This window comes from Echiichthys vipera, assembly GCF_963691815.1.
Source record: "Echiichthys vipera genome assembly, chromosome: 8".
In the NCBI taxonomy this organism is placed as follows: Eukaryota; Metazoa; Chordata; class Actinopteri; order Perciformes; family Trachinidae; genus Echiichthys; species Echiichthys vipera.
The window spans coordinates 7,402,847-7,425,901 of record NC_139833.1 but is presented as its reverse complement, the minus strand read 5'-3'; the positions used below and the strand labels follow the sequence as shown (position 1 = coordinate 7,425,901).

At 40.3% G+C, this 23,055-nt stretch overlaps 3 protein-coding genes across 4 annotated transcripts; 2 read left to right on the top strand and 1 right to left on the bottom strand.

The window, feature by feature from the left end:
• The first annotated feature begins 3,891 nt into the window (after nt 1–3,891).
• On the top strand, nt 3,892–7,788 carry LOC310949973 (sodium channel regulatory subunit beta-1). Its single transcript, XM_083917609.1, has 5 exons — nt 3,892–4,219; nt 5,204–5,370; nt 6,645–6,879; nt 7,308–7,467; nt 7,735–7,788. Exons 1-5 carry the CDS (start codon nt 4,177–4,179, stop codon nt 7,778–7,780), a joined length of 651 nt encoding a protein of 216 aa, XP_083773735.1. The 5' UTR covers nt 3,892–4,176; the 3' UTR covers nt 7,781–7,788.
• A 3,263-nt stretch (nt 7,789–11,051) lies between these two features.
• Nucleotides 11,052–11,480, top strand: LOC310950110 (uncharacterized protein; the record flags this gene model as incomplete). Its single annotated transcript, XM_083917772.1, has 1 exon — nt 11,052–11,480. One exon carries the CDS (start codon nt 11,052–11,054, stop codon nt 11,478–11,480), a length of 429 nt encoding a protein of 142 aa, XP_083773898.1.
• Nucleotides 11,481–11,659: 179 nt separating this feature from the next.
• Nucleotides 11,660–15,270, bottom strand: dnajc28 (DnaJ (Hsp40) homolog, subfamily C, member 28). Of its 2 annotated transcripts, XM_083918929.1 has the most exons (3): nt 15,045–15,270; nt 13,186–13,241; nt 11,660–13,098 (listed from the first exon to the last, which is right to left on the bottom strand). In XM_083918929.1, exons 2-3 carry the CDS (start codon nt 13,194–13,196, stop codon nt 11,919–11,921), a joined length of 1,191 nt encoding a protein of 396 aa, XP_083775055.1. In that variant the 5' UTR covers nt 13,197–13,241; nt 15,045–15,270; the 3' UTR covers nt 11,660–11,918. The 2 variants fall into 2 exon arrangements, with proteins under 2 accessions (XP_083775055.1, XP_083775056.1); XM_083918930.1 differs by lacking the exon at nt 13,186–13,241.
• Between the last annotated feature and the right edge of the window lie 7,785 nt (nt 15,271–23,055).

Genomic DNA, 23,055 nt, shown 5'->3' with positions numbered 1-23,055 from the left:
CTCAGGCTGCTGAATCGGGCGACTGGAAACTGGATCTGTGCTAAAAATAAAAAACATCGCCAGCATAGCGAGAAAGGAGGTGTGTCACACACTGTGTGTTTGTGTGTAGGGTCACAGAGATGCAGCCCACCCCCCATATATACAACACAGACACACACACACACACACACAGGGTTTATCGTATGTCAACATTTCCTTGAAGTTTCCCGTGTGTGTTGTGTGTGTGTGTGTGTGTGTGTGTGTGTGTGTGTGTGTGTGTGTGTGTGTGTGTGTGTGTGTGTGTGTGTGTGTGTGTGTGTGTGTGTGTGTGTGTGTGTGTGTGTGTGTGTGTGTGTGTGTGTGCCAATCCAAGGTCTTTCACTCACCCTCTGTCTAATTTCCAAGATTGCTCGGGCTGATTTTTATTGTCATTATCACTCACGGGCTACCACAAGGTTAAAAGAGGCAAGTACCCTTATCAAGCGCTTCACTGTGTCATCCGGTTACATCACGTGACAACAACAATGACCTCTAATGCAGCCAAAATACATGAACATGCACACACACACACACACAGCCTGGCTGCCAGAAACACAGCTTATACCCTATCCGTGTACACCCTACATGTTGTTAATGTTTGTAGGGGGACATGTTTCATTTGACCCGGCTTGTGACGAGGCTCTCCTAAGGAAAAACAGTTCCAACCACGTGAATCTCTGTGTCACTGCGTCAGCACGTAAGATAAGGCCTTCAGTCAATGTCTGTTTTATCAGCCTTGAGTTCAGTGGCCTTGTTTTTCTGACCGGCCAATGGCATTGACTGACTGTCAGGCCATTTGATGAAGAGAGACTATTTAGTCACCTTTTCTGTTTTTTACTTAACCAGACAAAATATTTTTTTGGATCAAATTTTGTATTGATTTATAACACACATAGAAACAAACAACAGCACCTAAGACAAACCTACGACAACAGAAGACATAGTGCAAACATAAACAATAAAGTATACCGTTCTAGATGTTAGAGATCATATGTATATCCATATAAACATGCACATAACTAAGAAGAGTAAGTAAAAAAATAAATTATATATATAGGTTAAAGATAAGCGCATAACATAAAGTAGTTCATTTTATTTTTGGGCGCCTTTCAGGTCACTCAAGGTCACTTTACAGAAGTTCAACATTAATTCAAAAACTAGAACCCAATAATAAATCAGAATAACAAAACAAGAACACAGACAGCTTCATTAAAACGGAACAAAGAACCAAAACAGCATTAGAGAGAAGTGAGTTTTTAGTTGTGATTTGAAGGTGGAGAGAGAGCAGGAAGTGTGGCGAGACAAAATATGATGTTCTGAAAAAATTGAACTGTGATAAGAAGTTTGGAAAAGAGTAAATTTCAAGGAGGATCTGTAGGAGAGAGTTCCAGAGACGGGGGGCTGCACGGCTGAAAGCTCTAGACCCCACGGTCGCTAAGCGGGCATGAGGTGTGATGAGGAGCGTGAAGGAGGAAGAAGTGTGCAGGTGTGAAGGAGGTTAGAAAGGTATGGGGATGCAAAGTTGTGGAGAGCCTTGAAAGCGAGAAGGAGAATCTTATAGTCGAAGCGATATTTGATAGGGAGCCAGTGGAGTTGTTGGAGCACAGGGGTGATGTGATCTGCGGAGGGGGTTCTGGTGATGATCCGGGCAGCTGAGACCAGCTGGAGTTTATGGAGAAGCTTGAGAGGTATTATATGGGAGGTGATGAGGGTATTGACAAGGATGGCGGTGCTGATAGGTGTGAGAGACGGGCAGAGACGGGTGATATTATTGATGTGAGTTTCAAAGGATAGTGTGCTGACACCCAGGCTCCTTACCTGGTGGGGAGGTTGAGACCATGGAGTTGTCGATTTGTTATAGAATAATCGTCATACTTGGCCAGAGTTGATTTGGAGGCAACAAGGAGAACTTCAGTTTTCTGTCTATTGAGTTTGAGAAAGTTATGAGAGAACCAGGATTCAGCTGGGAGGAGACAGTGAGAGAGGGATGATGGTGGGAGTTGGGCTTGGATGACAGATAGAGCAGGGTGTCATCTGCGTAACAGTGAATACCAAATTTCCTGAAAATGTGACAATGAGGTAAGAAGGTAGATGATGAAACGATTAAACAGATATGGACCCAAGTATTGGATAAAATTTTATATAAAATATAATAATTACCGTATTTTTCGGATTAAAAGTCGCTCTGGAGTAAAAGTCTCACCAGCCGAAAATGCAAAATAAAGAAGGAAAAAAACATATATAAATCGCATTTTTTGGGGAAATTTATTTGATAAAATCCAACAGCAAGAAACAACATTTCATCTTGAAAGGCAATTTAAAATAACAATAGAATAGAGAACAACAGGCTGAATAATTGTACGTTATATGACGCATAAACAACGAACTGAGAACGTGCCTGGTGTGTTAACGTAACATGTTACGGTAAGAGTCATTCACAGAACTATAACATATAGAACATACTAAACGTTTACCAAACAATCTGTCACTGTTAATCACTAAATCTTCCTCGGTGTCACTTCTGAACAACTCCGCCAACTCATGTAGGTCAGGTACGGAAGTAGCAGGTAGCATCTTTTTTTCACAACGCACTTCTGCCATGTCCCGCCCCCGCCGAATTTTGATTGGTTGACGTGTGTGTGTGACGATTGCTGATATACGCCTAGTCTCTTACGTGACTGACATAAATAATAGCCCGGGCTATTATTTGATATTTTACGGTAATGTGTTAATAATTTCACTCATAAGTCGCTCCAGGGTATAAGTCGCACCCCCGGCTAAACTATGAAAAAAAACGCGACTTTTAATCCGTAAAATACGGTACATTTTTAAAAGTAATTTATGAGTAGTGTTGAAGGGTTAGGATATGTATTATGTAATTTGTTCATGAGAAATGTAGTTATTGAGTTTGCAGATTTATTGTTTCGATATATTTTTTTAACATGAAATACAAATAAATAAATATCAAAGCGCGGCTTGGTTTGCTGTCAGTGCTTCCAACCAACTCCTGACTGCAGCTGATTTTTGTCTTTTACAGGAAGAGATGCGGACAACAGACGTCAGCTCACTACATGGAATTACGGAGAAAGTAGCATGTACATTTTTTATTTTATGTTATTTATCCAGTCTTTGGCCAGGAAGGTCCCTTTGAGATCTCTCCTTTCTTCAGAAAACCGAATTTACTTACACTTCTAATAACCTAACATTCAAAACCGGAGCAAACGCTCGTCTGCTGAAGTGTCCTTGAGCAAAGAACCACATCCCTGCCAGCTGCAGGGTTCCAGCTGACCATGACCCCTGACCTGTGGAGAGAGGCAGGAGAACAGAGCATTTACAGTATTTACAGACAAAAATAAAGCACCATAGTGCATTAATATATATATACCGGTCCCTTTAAGCCCTGCACGGTTGTTTGCTCCACTCTAAGCATGTTTGTTTGAAAGGATTTGTTTAACAAAACAAGGCGTGATGATGATTTTGCATGTCTGACCTGCTGCTTCTTTCTATTAAATAATAAATATAAAAGCTACTGCATAGAACAGCATTTTGGCAAAGATCATTTACTAGGCAAGCAAAGGTAATAACCAAAGCCTGAATAACATTTCACACATATTTATAAGTAAGTAAGTCTATTTATTTAGTAATAAGTAAGTTTATAAGCACCACTAAAAAAGCAAAACATGGATTTTTTTTAGGATGTAGGAAACTTTAAATTTGTAAAACTATGATCAGAAGAAACTGGCCTGTACAGTGGTCTGTCTTTAGACGGTCGTGCTGTAGTTATGGATAAAGTCTCATCATCTCAGGTTTCCTGTTGGCTTTCAACACTCACACCGTCCGACTCTTCTGGATTCACACGCTCTAAATATAGCTGTAGCCTTAAAGTCAGACTGGACTGCAGGGGAGACTTAAAACTACTGCGAAGAAACACGGAGACTTAATTTGTTTTTGTTTTTTCAGTAAAACATGTTTGGTCTTCGCAAGATTGTCGAACTAATGGACTGACACTCTGGATTAACTGATATGTCGTGAAAATCATGGGATTAATCAGGGATAAAGAGGCATTTTGTCAGTAACCTGTAATCACCACAGATATTTCTCAGCAGGAAACGTTCATATTTTTTGTTCAACGGCTTCTTAAAAGTTGCTCCCGCAGAAATGATATGCCACTTGTCTCTTTTAGTCGTCTTCAATCTTTTGGGTAAGTCTAAACACCTTTAATTGTGATTAACTATTGACTTTGCAAGTTTAAGTTCCACATTTTAAAGTGTGTTTCTGTCTTTTCAGGATCCCCACAGCTTTCTTGTGAAATCAATTCTTAAAAATAAAAAAACGTGTAATCGAAGCTACAGTGTAGAGTGCATTCTTATTAAAAACACATGTTCTAGCATAATTGGTCAAGTAAACGAACTGTTAAAAGTCTCATTTGATCATGTAAATTAGTCATAAATTAATCTAAATGTTGAGTTATTTATTTTTATTGGACTATTTTAAAGTAAATCATATTCGTAAAGCACGAGTCATCTGTTCTTTGTTCTTGAATACAAATGTGTAGGTGCTGAATTATTAGGAGACATATTTAATAAAATATGATAAAATTGCTGTGATAAAAACTTACCTTGAACTTAAAGAAATATATTGAATTGTTGTGGCTGATCAATCATATAAAAAACTAGTATTGATTCATGTTAATTAAATATAAATCAAACTAAACTTGGGACTATTTAATCACTGTACTGTCATTTTTATTCCCAGGTTTAATGTTTTATTTTCTTGTATGTAAATTATATTGATGTGTCCTTTTATACTGCTGTGTTTCCTTTTTTATTATGTCTTATTACCTTTTTACCTTTCTTTTTTTACCTGCTTTACACAAATACACCAGATTTTCCTCAAAGGAGCAAACAGAAAACATCTTTGAGACCTGTGTTAAAAACATATATGTATATATGTTGCAGTGCTGCATCATAGACAGTTATTGAGACCTAGATGTGCTTGATCAGTTACCAATTTCTTTTACATTTAAACACATTTTCCTATCACGTTAGATAAATGATTCATGAAGAGTTGTCACTATAATAAAACACTTGCACGTTCTTTATTCTCCTCTGTGGTACCATTGTCTCTTTACCCTCTGCTTGTTGTTTTTACTCCTGCGTCTTCCTTTTCTTCCCTACTCCTTCAGTGTCTCAGTGCCACGGCGGCTGCGCAGAGGTGGACTCCATGACTGAAGCTGTGGCAGGAGAAGGATTCCTGCTGGGCTGCATCTCCTGTAAGAGAAGAGAGGAGGTGTCTGCCCGAGCCACAGTGGACTGGCACTTCAAACCGCCGGGAGAGGAGGAGTTCAGGCATGTGAGTTCACCAAAGTCCTGACTGTTAAATGAGGTTGGGGTTTGTGAATGAAAAGGGCTCTCTTCTAGTTATCAAGCAGCTTTGAGCGAATCCATGAAGCTTTCCCAAAGTACATTTGACTCAAAGTCACACCTTTATTCAATTATTGAACTGTATTTTCTACATTTATATTCTGCAGCTCTCCGTGTATTTAGGAAACAGGGCAGCTGTTCATGCCAAGATACAGAAAGCTCATAATGTTCATTTACCGTAAATTAGCTTTATATTGAACCAAAGTAAATCTTTAACCGTGTTACTTAAGACACACAAGAAATATATATTAGCTGTTCTGTAAAACTTTGAGAAGGACGTGCTACACTGTCCACCATTCGTAACTACTAAGGTGTAAATGTATATCACTACGTAGAAATTATAGAAGGCTACGTCTCCGCACAAAAGTATTTGGGGCAGATGTTCTTCTTTTTATGCACTTGACACTCAGGTCATTTGATGTTGCTGCTAATTTCTCTGCAGGTGCTAGTGTTTGATCTATGGTGTTCACCCTCTTATCCGGGGTCGGTCGCGGGGGCAGCAGCTTTAGCAGGGGACCCCAAACTTCCCTTTCCCGGGCCACATTAACCAGCTCTAACTGGGGGATCCCGAGGCGTTCCCAGGCCAGTGTGGAGATATAATCTCTCCACCTGGTCCTGGGTCTTCCCCGAGGCCTCCTCCCAGCTGGACGTGCCTGGAACACCTCCATAGGGAGGTGCCCAGTGGGCATCCTTACCAGATGATCCTGAACCACCTCAACTGGCTCCTTTCAACACAAAGGAGCAGCGGCTCAACTCCGAGTTCCTCAGGGATGCTGAACTTCTCCAGCCACTCTCTAAGGGAGACTCCAGCCACCCTCCTGAGAAAACCCATTTCTGCCGCTTGTACCCGCGACCTCGTTCTTTCGGTCATGACCCAGCTTTCATGACCATGTTTTTATGTGTTGGATATTATTAACATTTTGACCATTTCTCTTATGCTTTCCTGATTCTTTTACAGGAATGGATATTGTTTTACACTTTTCTTAATGCAGGTGTTATGTGCTTTATGAATGGTTGGTTTATACTTTTGCCTTTCTTTCTCTTTTATGAGCTCACTAATTCACTTTCACACACACACACTATTTCCAATCTGTCACATTGATATGGCAATAAAGTATTGACTCTTGAAATCTAAAATGCACTTCAACCCTTCACTGGATTACAAGAATATTCATAAAATTCCCATTTATTTATTTCTCTCAGATTTTCCACTATGAACACCCCAGCGCCGACGTCCTTCATGTAGATTTCAGCGACCGTCTGGAGTGGCACGGGACAAAAAACAGCGACATTCAGATAGGAGCCATTTACCTTCATAACACCAGCTTCAATGACACGGGGACGTACCGCTGCACCATCCACCGCACCCTCTTCCTGCCACAGTATGACGAGCACGTCACTGTTGAGAAGGAGGTGGAGCTCAGCGTGGTGGCTGTAGGTAAGGAGGGGTGTATGCGTCCGGCCCGTCCCTGCGCCTGTGTGGATTATGGAGTATATCAAAATAACAAAGATCTTAACAGCAAGGCCAGACAGAAACAACACGATAATGGTTCCTAAAGTTCTTGCAGTGCGGACACAATAAAAAGGAGGTTCTAAAAACTACATTCACTGACAATATGCGTCCACCAAAAGTGTTTGTTTGCCACTGACTGGCTCAGTCGAGTGTCTGACTACATTATAGAAGACCAGTCTGAAATCGTATGAGGTGACTTGTTGCTGGAATAAATGCACGAGGTGTCTCCCTGAGTCACTTACACATAAATGCATGCAGAAATAGGGTCCTTGTTGAAAAATCCCCACATCCCCCTTTAACCCTGGTGGACATGCTTTCTCTGTAATGCTGCCTTGTTGGTTCCTCTTTCCCAGCCAATCGGGAGCTGACAGCGGTGATCTCCGAGATTATGATGTACGTGCTGATCGTGGTTCTGCAGCTGTGGCTCATTGGGGTTCTGGTTTACTGTTACAAGAAGATTTCGGAGGAGCATGAAGCTCGGGACGCCCGGAAGGCTCTCAAGGCTCAGGCAGAGTGAGTCATTAAGTCTTCCATGTAATGCATTACTAAAGTTGTTCATTTCACATTAATCTTTCAGGCTTTAACCAATATGACAGGAGATTTGAATAAATGACATAGATTTAATACTGAAAAGGCATATATACAGTATATATATATGATTATTTGATCGAAATATGTTGATTTGAAATTGTCTTTATCACTATCAGCTTGATTTAGCAAAATATTTCACCTGCTTTTTCTCACATCCAAATCATTTTCCTTTTATTTAAATTTTTCCAGACTGTTAGAATCAAAAGACAACTGTGACGGGGTGCAGCTTGAGTAACAACACCGGTGAGTTAGATTTAGCTTTCACCATCAGCCCATACACACATCTGATTCAGCAAAATGTGATCATATGACACATTAGAAAACATGTGTTTCCCTTTAAAAAAAAATTCTATTTTGTATCCACCAGATAAAAAGATCATCTCTGCGAGAGTCAAGCTTCGTTACTTTACCAAGATTTTGCTAACAAAGACAAAACTACTGTGTAAGAAGTAGATACTGAGCGCCTCGGTCACGCTCAGTCGTATATGCAACCTAGATAGAAGCTGATGGTGCAGGTGGCAGTAGGCCGAGCAGATCTCTTTTTGGTGTTAGTAAAACACGTGTTAAATATTCAATGATTGAAAGTTTGTGGATTTATTTGAGCCCAAAATGTCAAATTACCGTAGCCCAAAATAATCCTAACACAGCATTTCACTGAAGACAATGAGTTATGCATCAGTTATTAAAATGACCACTGATGCGGTATCTATTGATTAAACTAATCAACTTATTAATTCAACATAACTTGAAACCCTTAAAAATAAACACACATCCTAATATATCAGCATTACTCAGCTCTCTGGCCCACTCACATCTATACTGGATCAATAGTGTCGATGGAAATTTGTTTTTATAAAGCAGCAGTTTTAAAAACGCACTGGTGGCTCACTGGGCTGAGGTGGATATGATGTATATAATAATATAATAAATATAATGTGTAAACATACTGGGTTTACTGCTGCCCAGGGCCTTTGTAGCAATGAAGTTGCTCTTTTGACCACACAAAAGAAAAACCCATCAGTGCAATTATTTTGCCATAATTTAAAAATTATAAGATTTCAAAGTGTTTCATTTTGACCGATTTCATGTCTTAATAATACCAAAAGAGGGTTCTTCAGTGTCGTTAATATGGCATTTTAAGTATCGGAGAAGTCTTTTTAACATAAGTGACTCATTGTATTGACTTCACTCACTGTTAAACATGAGCAGGGTGTCTTTATTTACTAGTATCAACAGGCAAAACACTGTTCTAGTCAATCTCAATCCCAAATGTTTATCCTTTTCTATGTCTGTCCAAATTTGTACATTAACTTGAATAAAGTAAATGTTTTTGTAATTACTTTTTTTGTCCTCTGCACGCTGCATTTGCTGTGTTGCTCATGACTTAAACAACTAACAACCTATTATGCTGACTTCGACAGTGATGCACTGTTAATGAGGTTGTCTGCGATGTTTCTTGTGCAAATTCTGTGTTTTTAAAATGTTTTGATACAAAATGATACAAAAATATATATTTGCATGTACATCTCTATCTTAAATACCACACACACAGACACACGCGCACACGCACACACAGTTAAAGGACATTTGGAGGAGATTGTGTTGTAACTCGATCTAGTCTGAGCTGCAGACGGTCTAAACTACCTCCAGTCTGAAAGCAGCTTTGTTCTCCTGCTGCAGCCCGGCACCTCATATTCCTACTGCACAATGTGAACATTAGAGATTTTCTTTTTTAGATGACTACATAACACAGAACAACCAACCACATACGCTCTTTACAAACTGGATTTTAGCACCAGTCTTCCACAAAAGATGATGTAAAGTGTATCTACAAGTAAATCTTAATTTTTGTTTGTCCCTGTTTACTTGCCGGTAGACTTTTTCCACACACAGTCGTAACATAAAAACATTAAAGCCGATTTGGCAAATTTTTCCAATGATTTTCATGACATGTTATGAGATCAACACTGCTTGAAAACAAGTCTGATCTAAAGACAATAAAAACTCCAAACATCTACAGTAAATTGTTAATTCCAGCATAGGACAGTGGTTTAAGTCATGCTACGCTACTGTCTCACTATACTGAGCTTTTGACCTTGCCCTGTGACCTCCTGGTTTCATTAAAAGTGTTGACAAGTTGAACATGGTGCATGTCTCTTCTGCGTTAAAAGCATGAGCAAGAAGGAGGGCACATTATGAGCGAGACAAGGGGGGATGGAGCTTCTATTCAAGGTGTAGTTTGAGACCAGCTGCTTCTAGTCCTACTGGAGATACAAGAAAGGACCAATGTCTGCTGAAGCCAATCACAGGAGGAACTGATCTAAATACTTGAAAAGGTGGGATTTTCTTTCTACTGAACACATTACAATTTGTAGTGATCGGTTTCTATATCACATCAACTTCACTCTGCTAATGCTGAGACTAAAAGGAGTGTATCAAGCGTTCAAGCTCAAGGTTGTTGGGTCGGAGTCGCAGAATACGTTTAATTTGCACATGACAACATAGTGATGTGTCACTTAATGTAATTTAATAAATCTCTGTGAATGTTTTTTATTTAAAATCACGGTGAGATGAGTCTTTATCACACTGTGAGTTGCCTTTGCCAGTGTTGCTTAGTTTGGGTCTCACTCAGCTCCTCTTTCTTTTTACCTAATGCCTTTTTATGCACCCAACTGTCTAAGTGGATTTGAAAGGAAACAGGAAACTTGTGAGTTTAGTCACCTGCACGCTTTGCTTTTTTACCTGTTGCATATTGGGGTGTTATAACTGGGTTAGGAGGAGTCATTTATTAATCACACTAAATAGTAAATGTACTTATATATATAAAGCGCCTTTCTAATCTTCTGACTACTTAAGGCGCTTTCACAGTGTTTGTCACATTCACCCATTCACACTGATGGCAGTGGACATCTACATACCGTCTAATCTAATCATTCACACCACATTTACACACCCATGCGCAGCACGAGGAGCAATTCTGTGTCTTGCCCAAGGACACTTCGACATGTGGACCTGGGGAGGTGGGGATCGAACCGCCAATTTCACAAATGGAGGACAACCCACTCTTTCATTGAGCCACAGTCGCCAATAGCGAAATACAGTTTCTGTGCAGTGAGTAGGGACGAACACTTTTGGGAAAAACATTCAGTTGCGATTATTTGGACTGACATTGCATTATGAGGCTATTTCATAAGGTGATGATATTGGAGGGAATCATTATTTTGGAGCCGTTATTCCATTTTTATTTTTTAAAAACTATTAAAATCATTATGGTGTGTTGGATCTTTGCCAAATAAAGATTGTTTTCTTAAACCGAGACCTTTTAGCAGCACAAGACACATATTTTGCCTTTAACAAAGATTACTCCTCATGTGATTTCAATATTGCTCTAGTCCATATTGCGATTTGAATGAATTGTTCAGCCCTACCTGAGAAATGAATCGTTTTCTTATGGTCTCCTCTTCCTCCTCAGTTGCAGCTTGCTGAGCGTCCAGCAGAGGTCAGCCATGTCGCACTTCAACACCACTGAGCTGCAGTCGCTCCTGCTCTCCTTCCTGCAGCACTGCCTCAACAGCACAAGCATACTGTCGCCACAGATACCTCAGAACTACACTACCCAGCAGGCTGTGCACCACGTGGCTGGAGAAAGGGACCACGCTCAGTCTCAGGGCATGATGTATATCTTTTTGGTGGTTGGCATGTTCAGCTTCTTCACATTTGGCATCATGCTCAGCTACATTCGCTCCAAGAAGCTGGAGAGCTCTCACGATCCGTACCACCAGTACATCGCCCACGACTGGACCAAGGTGATGACTCCGTCCAGGGCTGTCGCTCAGGCGCTGCACAAGGAAGCTGCAGGTAACGGAGCCAGCAGCAAGGAGCCCATCGTCATCTGCAACCCTTGCAACACTGGAGCAGCTCCCGGACTAGAATGAGACATTCAGCTATTTCAACGTTTCCCACATTGAAGAATGTAAAACTCTGTAACACAAGATTTTTAATTACCTTAACTTTTAATGTCACACAGCAGCCAAAACGCACAGTGTTAGGTTTGTATTTTCATATCAATAATTTCACAGAAACAACTCGAATCATAAAATCGCCTCATGTTGCAATCCCCATTATCAACGTGCTGTTCCTCACACTTTACAGTCGTGCAACCATGATTATTCAATACTGCTCTCCCCCGAACACCTGATGACAATCCAGCATATCTGGATAATGACAGTAGGAAGAGAGTGGTGGCACTATTGTCTCAATAACACAGAAACAAGTCAGTCTGAAATATTGCCACGCGGTCTGTAATGATTGGTTTAGGTGTAAAATAAATAATAAACCACTGATCCCTTATATTTTCTTCTTTACACTTAGATTCATTTTTGTCTTAATCTTAGAAAACTCTTCATCCAAGACAACAGGCCTTGTTTGGTATTTTTCGACCTAGCTACTGCATTGGCTCTTTTTTTCTCTCCCTTCCTCCTCTCTCTCTCCTTCTGTCTCTCTTTCTGCTGGTCCAGTCTGTGTTGGTGGGCTCCTTTCACAGCGCGGTCAATCTCTCGAGACAAACTGAAGTGAACCATTTGCATGTTGAGCATCGGTACAATGAGGTTGTAGTTGTCCACCATCTTGTTTAGTTTCACCAACTCCTCCTCTACAGATGCACAGAGTTGCTCCCATTGGCTGTGCTCTTTGGGAGTCACTGGGTCACTGAGCCTGGCCCTCCCCTCTAATAACCTTTTTCGGATCTGAGCAGTTGTCTCTCGGATGTCGCGTTGTGTGACGACCCAAGCTGGCTGGTAACCGTTGTCTATGAGGATGCGGTTGAGGTTGTGGGTCATAGGATCAGCGTATGGATTGTGATCAAATTTGGTAAGTGGCTTTCCAGCGCCACTAAGATTCCTGAAGTCTCCTCGGGACATTGACTCCAGGATCAGGTCCTCGACAAGCCGCTCAACAGCCTGGGTGATCTTAATCTTTCGGCTTCGCTGACGCATATCCCTTTCCACCAGCGCCCCCTCTCCAGCAGCTGCTCTCTCATGCTCCCTCTGTCGGTAGTCCAAAACCTGCTCGGATGCCCGGTCGACACGAATCTGCCGGTACTGACGCTCACGCTGGCTGAGTGTGCCTGAACCCACACCCTCGTAGCTGAGGTAGTGTCTGTGTTGAAGCGCTGTACCTCTGGGCTTATCTTCATCTTCCTCTTCCTTCCCTTCATCAGGTATTTTGGTCTTTCTCTGATGTGCAAGCACAGCCCGGTAGGCCTCCTCAACCCGAGCAAACAGCATTGCATCTGCAGTCGGAGCCCCAGAGTCCGGGTGGTAGAGCTTGGCTAGGCGCAAGTAGGCCTCTTTCACCTGCACAGAACTGCTGCTCCCCTCGTCAGGCAGTTGCAGAAGCCTATAGCTCTCCTGCAGGTTGCGGCTGATCTGGGGCATGGAGCCAAGCGCCCTGAGCAGCAGGGACTGTCGAGACAAGATGAGCAGAAAGCGGCCATGGAAGAGGTCACGCCGGGAAACTAGCAGGTGGAAAGTGCAACTCATTTCTGGCACCGTCCTGTAGATTTGAAGAGCAGAAGATATTACAAAAGCCAACCAGGCATGTACAAGAAAATGATCTTTAAAGAAAGGTAGATCATTCTACAGAAATCTCATCTCATCTTCAACCGCTTATCCGGGGTCGGGTCATGGGGACAGCAGCTTTAGCGGATATAATGAAGTTAATATTTTTGTCTGGAAGCAACGGTATGATAGACTACCGGCAGTAATAAGCGTAAATAAATACTAGATAGTCTTTACAAAGTAAACACGTCGGTGTAGGTCAGGTGCAGCTCTGAATATGCGTTTGCTGGGTGGTTTACATTTTATTTTTGCTTTGGTGTGTTAATTGTGTCTTAATGTCATTAAATTAGAAGCAAAGATTGATGATCGAATACTGTAGGTACCTGTTTTTGTTTCATGCCGTGATAATGATCCCTTATTTTTAGCAAATGTATGATACTGGTATTACATTTTGAAAACTATTTACCACATTTTAAAATTACATGCATCACTTAACCCTTGTATTTTGTTGATATTGACTTTTATCCTCATTGTTGGGGCTTCACAGAACCATTAACTGCATCTGTGTAACTCCAAAATAAACCTCTTTTTCCCCATCAAATATTTAAAATTTTCTTCTGACTTTATTTAAACCCAATGTCTGTAAAATATTTAGTGGCAACCCTTCCCTTCGCCACAAACTGGGCTTGTACTTTTGATGAAGGTGACAACAATAAGGATACATTTCTCATTATTTCATGTTATATGGGTTTTTCCATGGGCAAACATATACGTTACAATTATTCTCTCTCGAGACGGGAGGTGTGGTGCAGCATAAAGACTAGTGTCAACAGCAATTGCATACATAGAGCTTACAAAATGAATTTTATTTAAACTTGTTTTACAGCTGATGTCTCTAGCAAGCTGTTAAAACAATGTTAAACATGTTTTTTAGCTGTTAAGAGGGCAGATGTTCTCCAAAACTCCAAAAATATCACTTAGAGTATTCATCAATCATATATGTATTTATTTAGTAGTAGTAGCAGTAGCTCAGTCCAGTCCCTGCTGGTTCGAGTCCCTGTGTGGACCATGAATGGAGCGTGGACTGGTGGCTTGAGAGGTGCCAGTTCATCTCCTGGGCACTGCCGAGGTGCTGTTGAGCAAGGCACCGAACCCCCAACTGTATGGGGCGCCGGTCACTGGCAGCCCCCTAACTCTAACATCTCTCCATTAATTGCATGTATATAGGTCCTGTCCGTGCATGTGTGTGTATTTCGGGCCTGTGTGTGTAAAAATGAAAAATAATAATAGAGTGAAAATTGAATTTCCCCATCGCAGGACAAATAAAGGAATTGTTCTTCTTCTTCTTCTTCTTCTTCTACATAACACAGTGTCCATATTACTCAAACTCTACAGAATATATTTTGAATGCATGTGCCCCTTATTGTTTATTTTACAAACTATACATTACTGTTTATTCTATAATTTGGTGCATATTTCACTGCTTTTCGCACACTGGTTAGATGTCAACTACTTTTAGTTGTCCCAGTACCTCAAACCTGTGCAGTGATAATGAAGTTTAACCTAATCAGGGTTAACAGAAAGCTTGTCAAAAATGGCATTGGTTTCTATTGAGACTTTGTTACACCTTTTACATTTATTATATTTAGTCTTTTATGTCCTTTAATCGTACACTTTCAATCCATTGTTTCAGTTTCCTGTATATTGCGCATATTGAACAGTACGTCCTTTACATTGCACGTTTCCTTCTTTGTTTTGCACTGTATATTTTTGTGTTTTTCTATTTCTTTAGCATTATTTCGAATGTATTTATTGTTTGTAACCCTTCAGTATTTAGACAGAAACGTATTTTTGAACCCTTTAGCTGGCACATACCGCAGAAATGAACAATAAAGCTGACTGTACATAACAAACCTGGAGCTCACAAAGAGAATGACTTACCGTTACTAACCGCAGCTCATGTAGTTGCCATAGTTACACGACAAAAAAAAAAGGAAGTTGAAGGTTCCATGCTAGCTTAGCTAACGTTAGATAACGCTGCGACGGAAGAGGTTAGCAAAATAACCCAGGTTTAAACATTAAACGCGGATTATCACTGAAAACTGAGTTAAAGACGTCTGTTTATTAACGTTAAAGTCACACAACGACAACTTTACACCCTACAGAAAACCAGGTCACCTGTTTATGTGTGACTTGTTGTTACGTAGTCTTCTTCTTCGGGGCTTTGCGGCCGTTGGCGTCCCATTAATTGCATTACTGCCCCCTACTGGAAGCAACCGTCGACTGTTATTATTCTACAATATTACATTTTTATTTAATTAGTCCGTCTTCGTATTAAAAAAGCTAACGTTAAATAACATTTTTCGATATTAAACCCCACTGTCAAGCGCATCTTCACTGATTTTCCACCCTGTTTTTTTTGTCTTTTTTCCCCAACAGCTTTATTTAAAAGGCGTTGGCACAGATGACATGGAGAATACAGAGAACAAGGTCATTATTATACAACAAGGTTAGACATATTATAAAAGTTTTAACAGCCTTTACATTTGCTGATTTGGTGATTAGCTTAAAGTAAACTTCCATTTCCTTTTTAAAAACATAAGTTTACTTTAATGAATATGAAATTTTGCAAGAAATAAAAACAGATTTATTTTAAGTAACCTTCTTTCTCAGGGTAATTATGGGAACCAAAAACAACATTATCCCAAAATAAAATAAAATCTATAGTGAAAGAGTCAATTAATTTGCTATAAGGTCTGTTAGAGCAGCAGAACATCTGGAATGTTACTATATGATTTCATTTATTCAAATTACATTTAAAAATAATGAATTTGTGTCTTGAAGGGCCTTCAAGAAGCTCAGACCTTGAGGGTGGTGGAAGCATTAAGGTAATCCCCTTTATTCATTCATGTGTTCAGTTATATGATGATGCAAAAAGAAACTTCTCCACTTATCTGTGAACATGATTGTGGTCTGCAGCAGGTCTCCAGTGACTGGATTCAACTTGAACCTGAAGTGAACTTTACAGATGATGAGGCTCTAACTTACAGGTAAAATAACATCATAAACACTGCGTCACAGCAAACTGGAACTACAGGAAACACTTCAGCTTGGAAGGAAATCTTCACCTGCGTTTTTAAATTACATGTTTGTGTGTTACTTGTTAAATATGGGGACCTGAGGCTGAAACCAAATCACCCTGTGACAAAAAAGTATGATTCTGACCTCTGCTATAATCTGATTAAAGCATGCAATACGCCATATAGGCCCGTGAATGTTCTCATTTGTCCAGGTCATCGTTATCCCCAAAGCAATTTCAGTCAAAAGCAACTGGACTTGGTTATTTGTCTAGAAAGTCCCCCAAAGCCCGGGGCGCGGTGCGGAAGGACAGTGTGAGTGCGCCCTTAGTTGGCCCAGTCCCAGCCTGGTCAGATGCGTACATGAACTAATGAAGCCTTTTGGATGAGAGGTGAAACGTCTTCCTAGACAAATAACCAAGTCCAGTCACTTTTGACTAAAATCGCTTTGGGAATATGACATACAGTATATAGTTCTTTGGTAATACATTTCCCACCAAATAAACTGATATTAATGCAATGTTTTGTGTATAAACACAAACTCACTTGCTTTCTTTTCCACATTTTAGCCTACAGTCTGACGCAGGACACTTTGAATGCAGTGTCTCTGGATTGCGGTAGGTCTGTAAGGAAAGTGTCAGCTTTAAGTACCAGTTTTGCTCTGTGAAGGAACACATTGAGAGGATTGAAAGCTTACAGTACCTGCCTGCAGGTCCCCTCATAGACATCACAGTCGTTGCTGGGAAGCTGGATGTAGTGTACTTGCCACACTGGATCTGCATCGGTAAGTGAACATGAAGAAAATAAAAAAATGCACTTTTTACATTTTCACAAAAACTGCAGATACAATCCTTTTCTTTTCACTAATTGTTTGTTTTTATATTTTGTGCAGATGACGACCCGACAATATTAGACAAGTTTGCCGTTCTACACATCGATGACTGTGGAGCTGTTGTGGAAAAAGTGTCTGAGGTCACATCGTCCCATGTCAAGCTGTCCGAACCACTTTTCTCACCAAGAGCAGTCCTGATGAAAGTGGGCTTGCCAGTGAAAATAAACTGTCACATTTTACTATACAAGACTGACCCAGCTTTCCTCACGCTCCATGTTTACCTGATTCCACCTGGTCTAGAACAGGTTCATTCACATCTTACTGTCACGAATACTAATCATAATCACAATCAGATACAGAATTACACCACAAATGGATTGATAAAATAGACAACAGAGCCCACAATGCCGGCTACTTTAAAGACTTTTTTGTTTTCCTACAGGTTTTGGACAAGAGGGAATCGTCCGATGGATACAACAGGATCCGAAAGCCACATCCAGAGAAGTCCCTGAAAATGCACGGCCGTTTCGTCCTAACAGCAGATTTGGACCATGCAGAGATTTATCCTAGAGTATGTGTAGAACTGATGAGCAACACTTGCTCTGTTTTTCAATTTTTTAGTCAAAAATCCAGACAAAATAATTGTTTCGGTCCACATGTCGAAGTGTCCTTGGGCAAGACACTGAACCCCGAATTGCTCCCTGTGCTGCGCACGGGTGAGTGAATATGGTGTGAATGATTAGATTAGATGGTATGTAGATGTCCACTGCCATCTGTGTGAATGGGTGAATGTGACAAACACTGTGAAAGCGCCTTGAGTAGTCAGTAGATTAGAAAGGCGCTATATAAGTACAAGTCCATTTACCATTTACCATTTAGTTAAAGTCATGAAACTGTCCTAAAACCTCTGTGGGAGGCTTGTAAAATAAAACTCTTCACTTACTCCAAAAAATAATTTCATACTTGTTGACATGTTGCCCTATTTAGTAAACCAGCCATGTTTAAAAACTTGAGACTTTTACTGTGTTTCAAACATAAATTCAGCTTCAATCGCATGATCATTACTTCTTATCTTTTTAAAAAATATCTCACCGCCTTGTTAATGAAGGAATATCTCTGACCAATCTGACCACTATTTGTTATTTTGAGATAAATAACTGTAAATTTGAATATCTCTGACATTTAAGTAAGGATGCCCCCTGGGCGCCTCCTTAGGGAGGTGTTCCAGGCACGTCCAGCTGGAAGGAGGCCTCGGGGAAGACCCAGGACCAGGTGGAGAGATTATATCTCCACACTGGCCTGGGAACGCCTCAGGATCCCCCAGTTAGAGCTGGTTAATGTGGCCCGGGAAAGGGAAGTTTGGGGTCCCCTGCTAAAGCTGCTGCCCCCGCGACCCGACCCCGGATAAGCGGATGAAGATGAGATGAGATGAGAGATGACATTTATCAATATTTGATACCACGGATACATTCATTTCCCCTGTTTCTCTTTTTCCTTCGCAGGACTTAAAGCTCAGATATAAAAGCGTCCCAAATTTCTTCGAAGTGTACAGAAAAAATCCAGACAGAGACTTTGCCCTCGAGCTCATCCAAAAAAATGGTGAAGCAGTATGGACCTGTACGATTCGAACAGGTACGTTTTAAATGTTACCACATGGATCTACTACACTGCCTGTGTACCACTTACGTTTTATTGCGTGTGAATCATGAGTGAAGCAGATCAACTGTGGGATGAAGTCAGTAAATCAGCTACCAATCCATATTTTTCCCCTCTGCATTTTTTCCAGATGAATATCAAAGCAGCCAAATCACTGGTCCTGTACAAGGTAAGACATTTAAAACGTATTTGTTGTATTTTTGAAACCAAAGTAGCAACTGTAGGAGCATTGTTAATGGTAACGGTAATGGACTTATATCACATCAACTTCACTCTGCTAACACTGAGACTAACTCTGCAAAAGGAGTGTATCAAGCGTTCCAGCTCAAGGTTGTTGGGTCGGAGTCGCAGAATACGTTTAATTTGCACATGACAACATAGTGATGTGTCACTTAATGTAAATTAATAAATCTGTGTGAATGTTTTTTATTTAAAATCACGGTGAGATGAGTCTTTATCACACTGTGAGTTGCCTTTGCCAGTGTTGCTTAGTTTGGGTCTCACTCAGCTCCTCTTTCTTTTTACCTAATGCCTTATTATGCACCCAACTGTCAAAGTGGATTTGACAGGAAACAGGAAACTTGTGAGTTTAGTCACCTGCACGCTTTGCTTATTTACCTGTTGCATATTGGGGTGTTATAACTGGGTTAGGAGGAATCATTTATTAATCACACTAAATAGTAAATGGACTTGTACTTATATATATAAAGCGCCTTCTAGTCTTCTGACTACTCAAGGCGCTTTCACAGTGTTTGTCACATTCACCCATTCACACTGACGGCAGTGGACGTCTACGTACCATCTAATCTAATCATTCACACCACATTTACACACCCATGCAAAATTCAGGGTTCAGTGTCTTGCCCAAGGACAGTTCGACATGTGGACCGGGGGAGTCGGGGATCGCATCGACGATCTCTCGAATGGAGGATGACCCAATCTACCACTGAGCTACACCCGTCCCTGTAAAATAAACAAAATGACATCACCTGACAATATCGTATTTTAAACAACCTTCCGTAGTTTTGAACAGAGAAGATTTGTCACTGTTGGAGCTACTGAATCACTTTATTTTACATTGTTATCAGAGAGTGGAGGTTCCTCCCTCACCAAAGATCTCAGGCTGAGTGTAAACGGACTGGAAACAACACAAACCTGACAACTTTAATTTTGGCCTTTGATCAACGTACTCCCAGAGATAACACCCTTCGTATAGTATAACTCTATGAGTCAGCATGTCTGATAATAAACATTTATAGTGAGATTTTAAATCATTTTTTCTGCCCTTATCCTCAGACAAACCCTCTGTGGATGAACACCCGTCTGCACTGATGAAGAAGGCGAGTGAACTCACACCAGTCCGACTTTACTCAACACAGCTTTCATTCAATAAGAAGCACAGTCTGAATCAAAGACTTTACACTATGATAAAAACCAAACTCATGAATTAAAATGGATTGTTCTGATTCAGCTCTTATGGCTTTTCAGTCATAATCTAAAGTTGTAGTAAAACGATGTCCCTTAGTTTCTTTGCTTTGAATCCTTCAGGCAGCAGCAGTCACAACGGATAAAGAGAGGCTTCTAATAATGCTGGAAGATTTGAAAATGAAAGAGTTCGACTCATTCAAGTGGCACCTGCGGAACAGTGACATCGGGGAAGACGAACGCATCCCGAGCTACAAACTGGAGAACATTTCCATGACAGAGCTGGTGGATGAGATGTGGCAGATCTACATCCAGAAGTCTGTGGAGGTGACCAAGAAGGTTTTAGAGAACATCAACAGGAACGATCTACTGGAGATATTGTCAGAAGCCAGCTCAGGATCCAAAGGTAACAAACTGTTAAAAACACAGAAGTGGCATAGTTAGTGTCACCATTTGTCCCATAAATGTTAGGCTTCAACTATAAATCAGAAGCTTTGGACACAGTGATGCTCTTCTTCTTTTGAGTTCCTTTATTTAAGAGACAGTACATTATTGTGTTATGTGGATAGATGGTCCTCACTTGGTTAAAGATGTTTAAGGTAACAGATTGAAATACAGAATAATAATAAGACATTTTGAGGAAATCTATCACGTAACTGCCCCGCAAATAAAACGTATTATTCACAGAAAGTCAGTTAACGATCACGGACTGTACCTTTTGTGTGACTACTGCTGATTTTGCCCTCTGCCCACCCCCTGTACTCCGGGCATTCAGATGAAACATTGTGAGTATTTTTTGTTGGAGCAGCGCCACGTTTCCTACACTGATGTCACAGGTTTTTCAAATGATCTTTCTCTTCAGACAAACTCTCTGGATGAACACCTGCCTGCACAGATCCTGAACGTGAGCAAAAACACATCTGAGCTTCAGAAACGGCACATTCATCACCTTGAGCTGATGGATTTTGGTTCGTTTGATTCATTATTTTTGTGGCGTTAAACCACAGAACCGAGGTTGCGTCCAGGTTTGTTTCTTCAGCAACAACATTTAAATGTTTTCTTCAGTAAGTCTGAGAGTGCTGCGATCTGTAACACGAGGAAATGTTTCTTTTTTATTTTATGTTTCAAAAACAAGACAAATTAGACGCTTTTTTTTTTAAAGCATGTACACGGGTGGAGATTTCTGCAAAATGAAAACGTGATACAATCATTTTCAGTAAGTATGTATTCGTAGAAATATATTATCTGACCACAGCTGTAAAGCTTGAAAATGGACCTTGAAAGTGCTTGAACTTGAAAAAAAACAAAAACCATTTGTACCCAAACAGTAGCTGACACTGAAAAGCACAGTACGAGGCAAAGGTCAACTCGTGTGTGAGCTCACTTGTGATGGACTAACATGGATGCTTGTGCAGACACACACACACACACACAGTCTGACTGTCTAGAGCTGGACCGCACCTCTGATTACGACCTGATGTTGAAACATGTTGTGTCAACTGTCCTAAGAAAAAAAATAGGATGAAGATAATGTATTCAGTGGTAACGGGGGCGGGACTAGAAAAGCTTTTGCTTCTCCCACTTTCCCTTTCGGCCAATGTGAATTGTGTGATTTAAAATGAGATAATGTGTGATGATGATTGATCCAACTGACATGCCCGAAATAAACAAATGAATAAATACATTTGACCTTTACAAAGTTTATGCATTATATATATATATTTATTTTTAAATGATGTGTATTCTGTTTATTCATCTTGTATTTTGACCCATGCAGATGCGGTCAGCATGTGCTTTGGTTGCAGCCATTTTAAATAATGACGAGGTCTTAAACACGCTCCTGCAGTGCTTGTGCAGGACAAAATCCCAGATCTGAAACCTGTGAGCACTTCGATTCTCCGGACGAAGAAGTCCGGGCATTTTTTTTATCGGGGCAGAACTGCTGAAACAGGGCAGCTGCTCATAATGCAAACCTCAGCATGGTTCCAAACATGGCCCCGGTGTACAAAGACAGGGCTCAAGACAGAGGAGGGGAGGATGGTTAGCTTAGGTAATTTAATAAAGGTAACACATACTAATCTGCTTAATCTGGTACTTGCTGTATGTCTCTGGGGATTTTTTTATATTCTTTGACCAGCTAGATTTAATCAAATAAGCTTACTCAAATATTTGATCTAGGAAACGTGTGTGAGTGTGTGTGATAGCTATACATGTATATACATATATATATATACATATGTATATATATATGTATGTATACATATATATACATACATGTATACATATATATACATGTATACATACATATATACATGTATACATATATATATATATACATGTATACATATACACACACATATACATACATATATACATACATATATATATACATACATACATACATATATACATACATAAATATATACACAAACATATATACATACATATACATATATAGTTTTAAATATGAATGAGTATGTTTTTGAAATGTAAATAAAACAATTCAGGGTTTAACTTTGTACAAGTTTACACACAGAACAGAAAGAATAATGTGTCTATTTTTATTTTTAATCTCTGTGATTGTATTTGATCAGCGCTGCTAGTTTCATAATTCCAGAGCAGTCATTGACGGACTCCGCTGCACTGAGGGGTTGGTTTTCTTTAAACATGTTGGAAACCAGCAGGTGCCATTTGGGCTCTGAGATCACACTGACCAGAGGATGGAAGTAGAGACACGTGACCTTTCCACAGCTCGTCTTCCTCGCGACGCTGTCAGGATATAGTGACGTAGTGGTAAAGTTACCGACTTCAGCTTTAAATGAGGAGATGAAACTATGAACCTTGTGTAAAGCTGAGGGCAGCTGCAGAACCAGGTGATAACTCTCTGTACGGACAAGTTACACCCTCCACACTGTGCTTCTTTTATCCACAGGTACACAAAAGAAACACCATGAGAGGAACT

Excerpts from the sequence above, each read along its gene's own strand:
- LOC310949973 (XM_083917609.1), top strand. The coding sequence starts at position 4,177 with ATGATATGCCACTTGTCTCTTTTAGTCGTCTTCAATCTTTTGG. Across the intron at positions 4,220-5,203 it reads AGTCGTCTTCAATCTTTTGG|TGTCTCAGTGCCACGGCGGC; the intron begins GTAAGTCTAAAC and ends CTACTCCTTCAG. Across the intron at positions 7,468-7,734 it reads GCTCTCAAGGCTCAGGCAGA|ACTGTTAGAATCAAAAGACA; the intron begins GTGAGTCATTAA and ends AAATTTTTCCAG.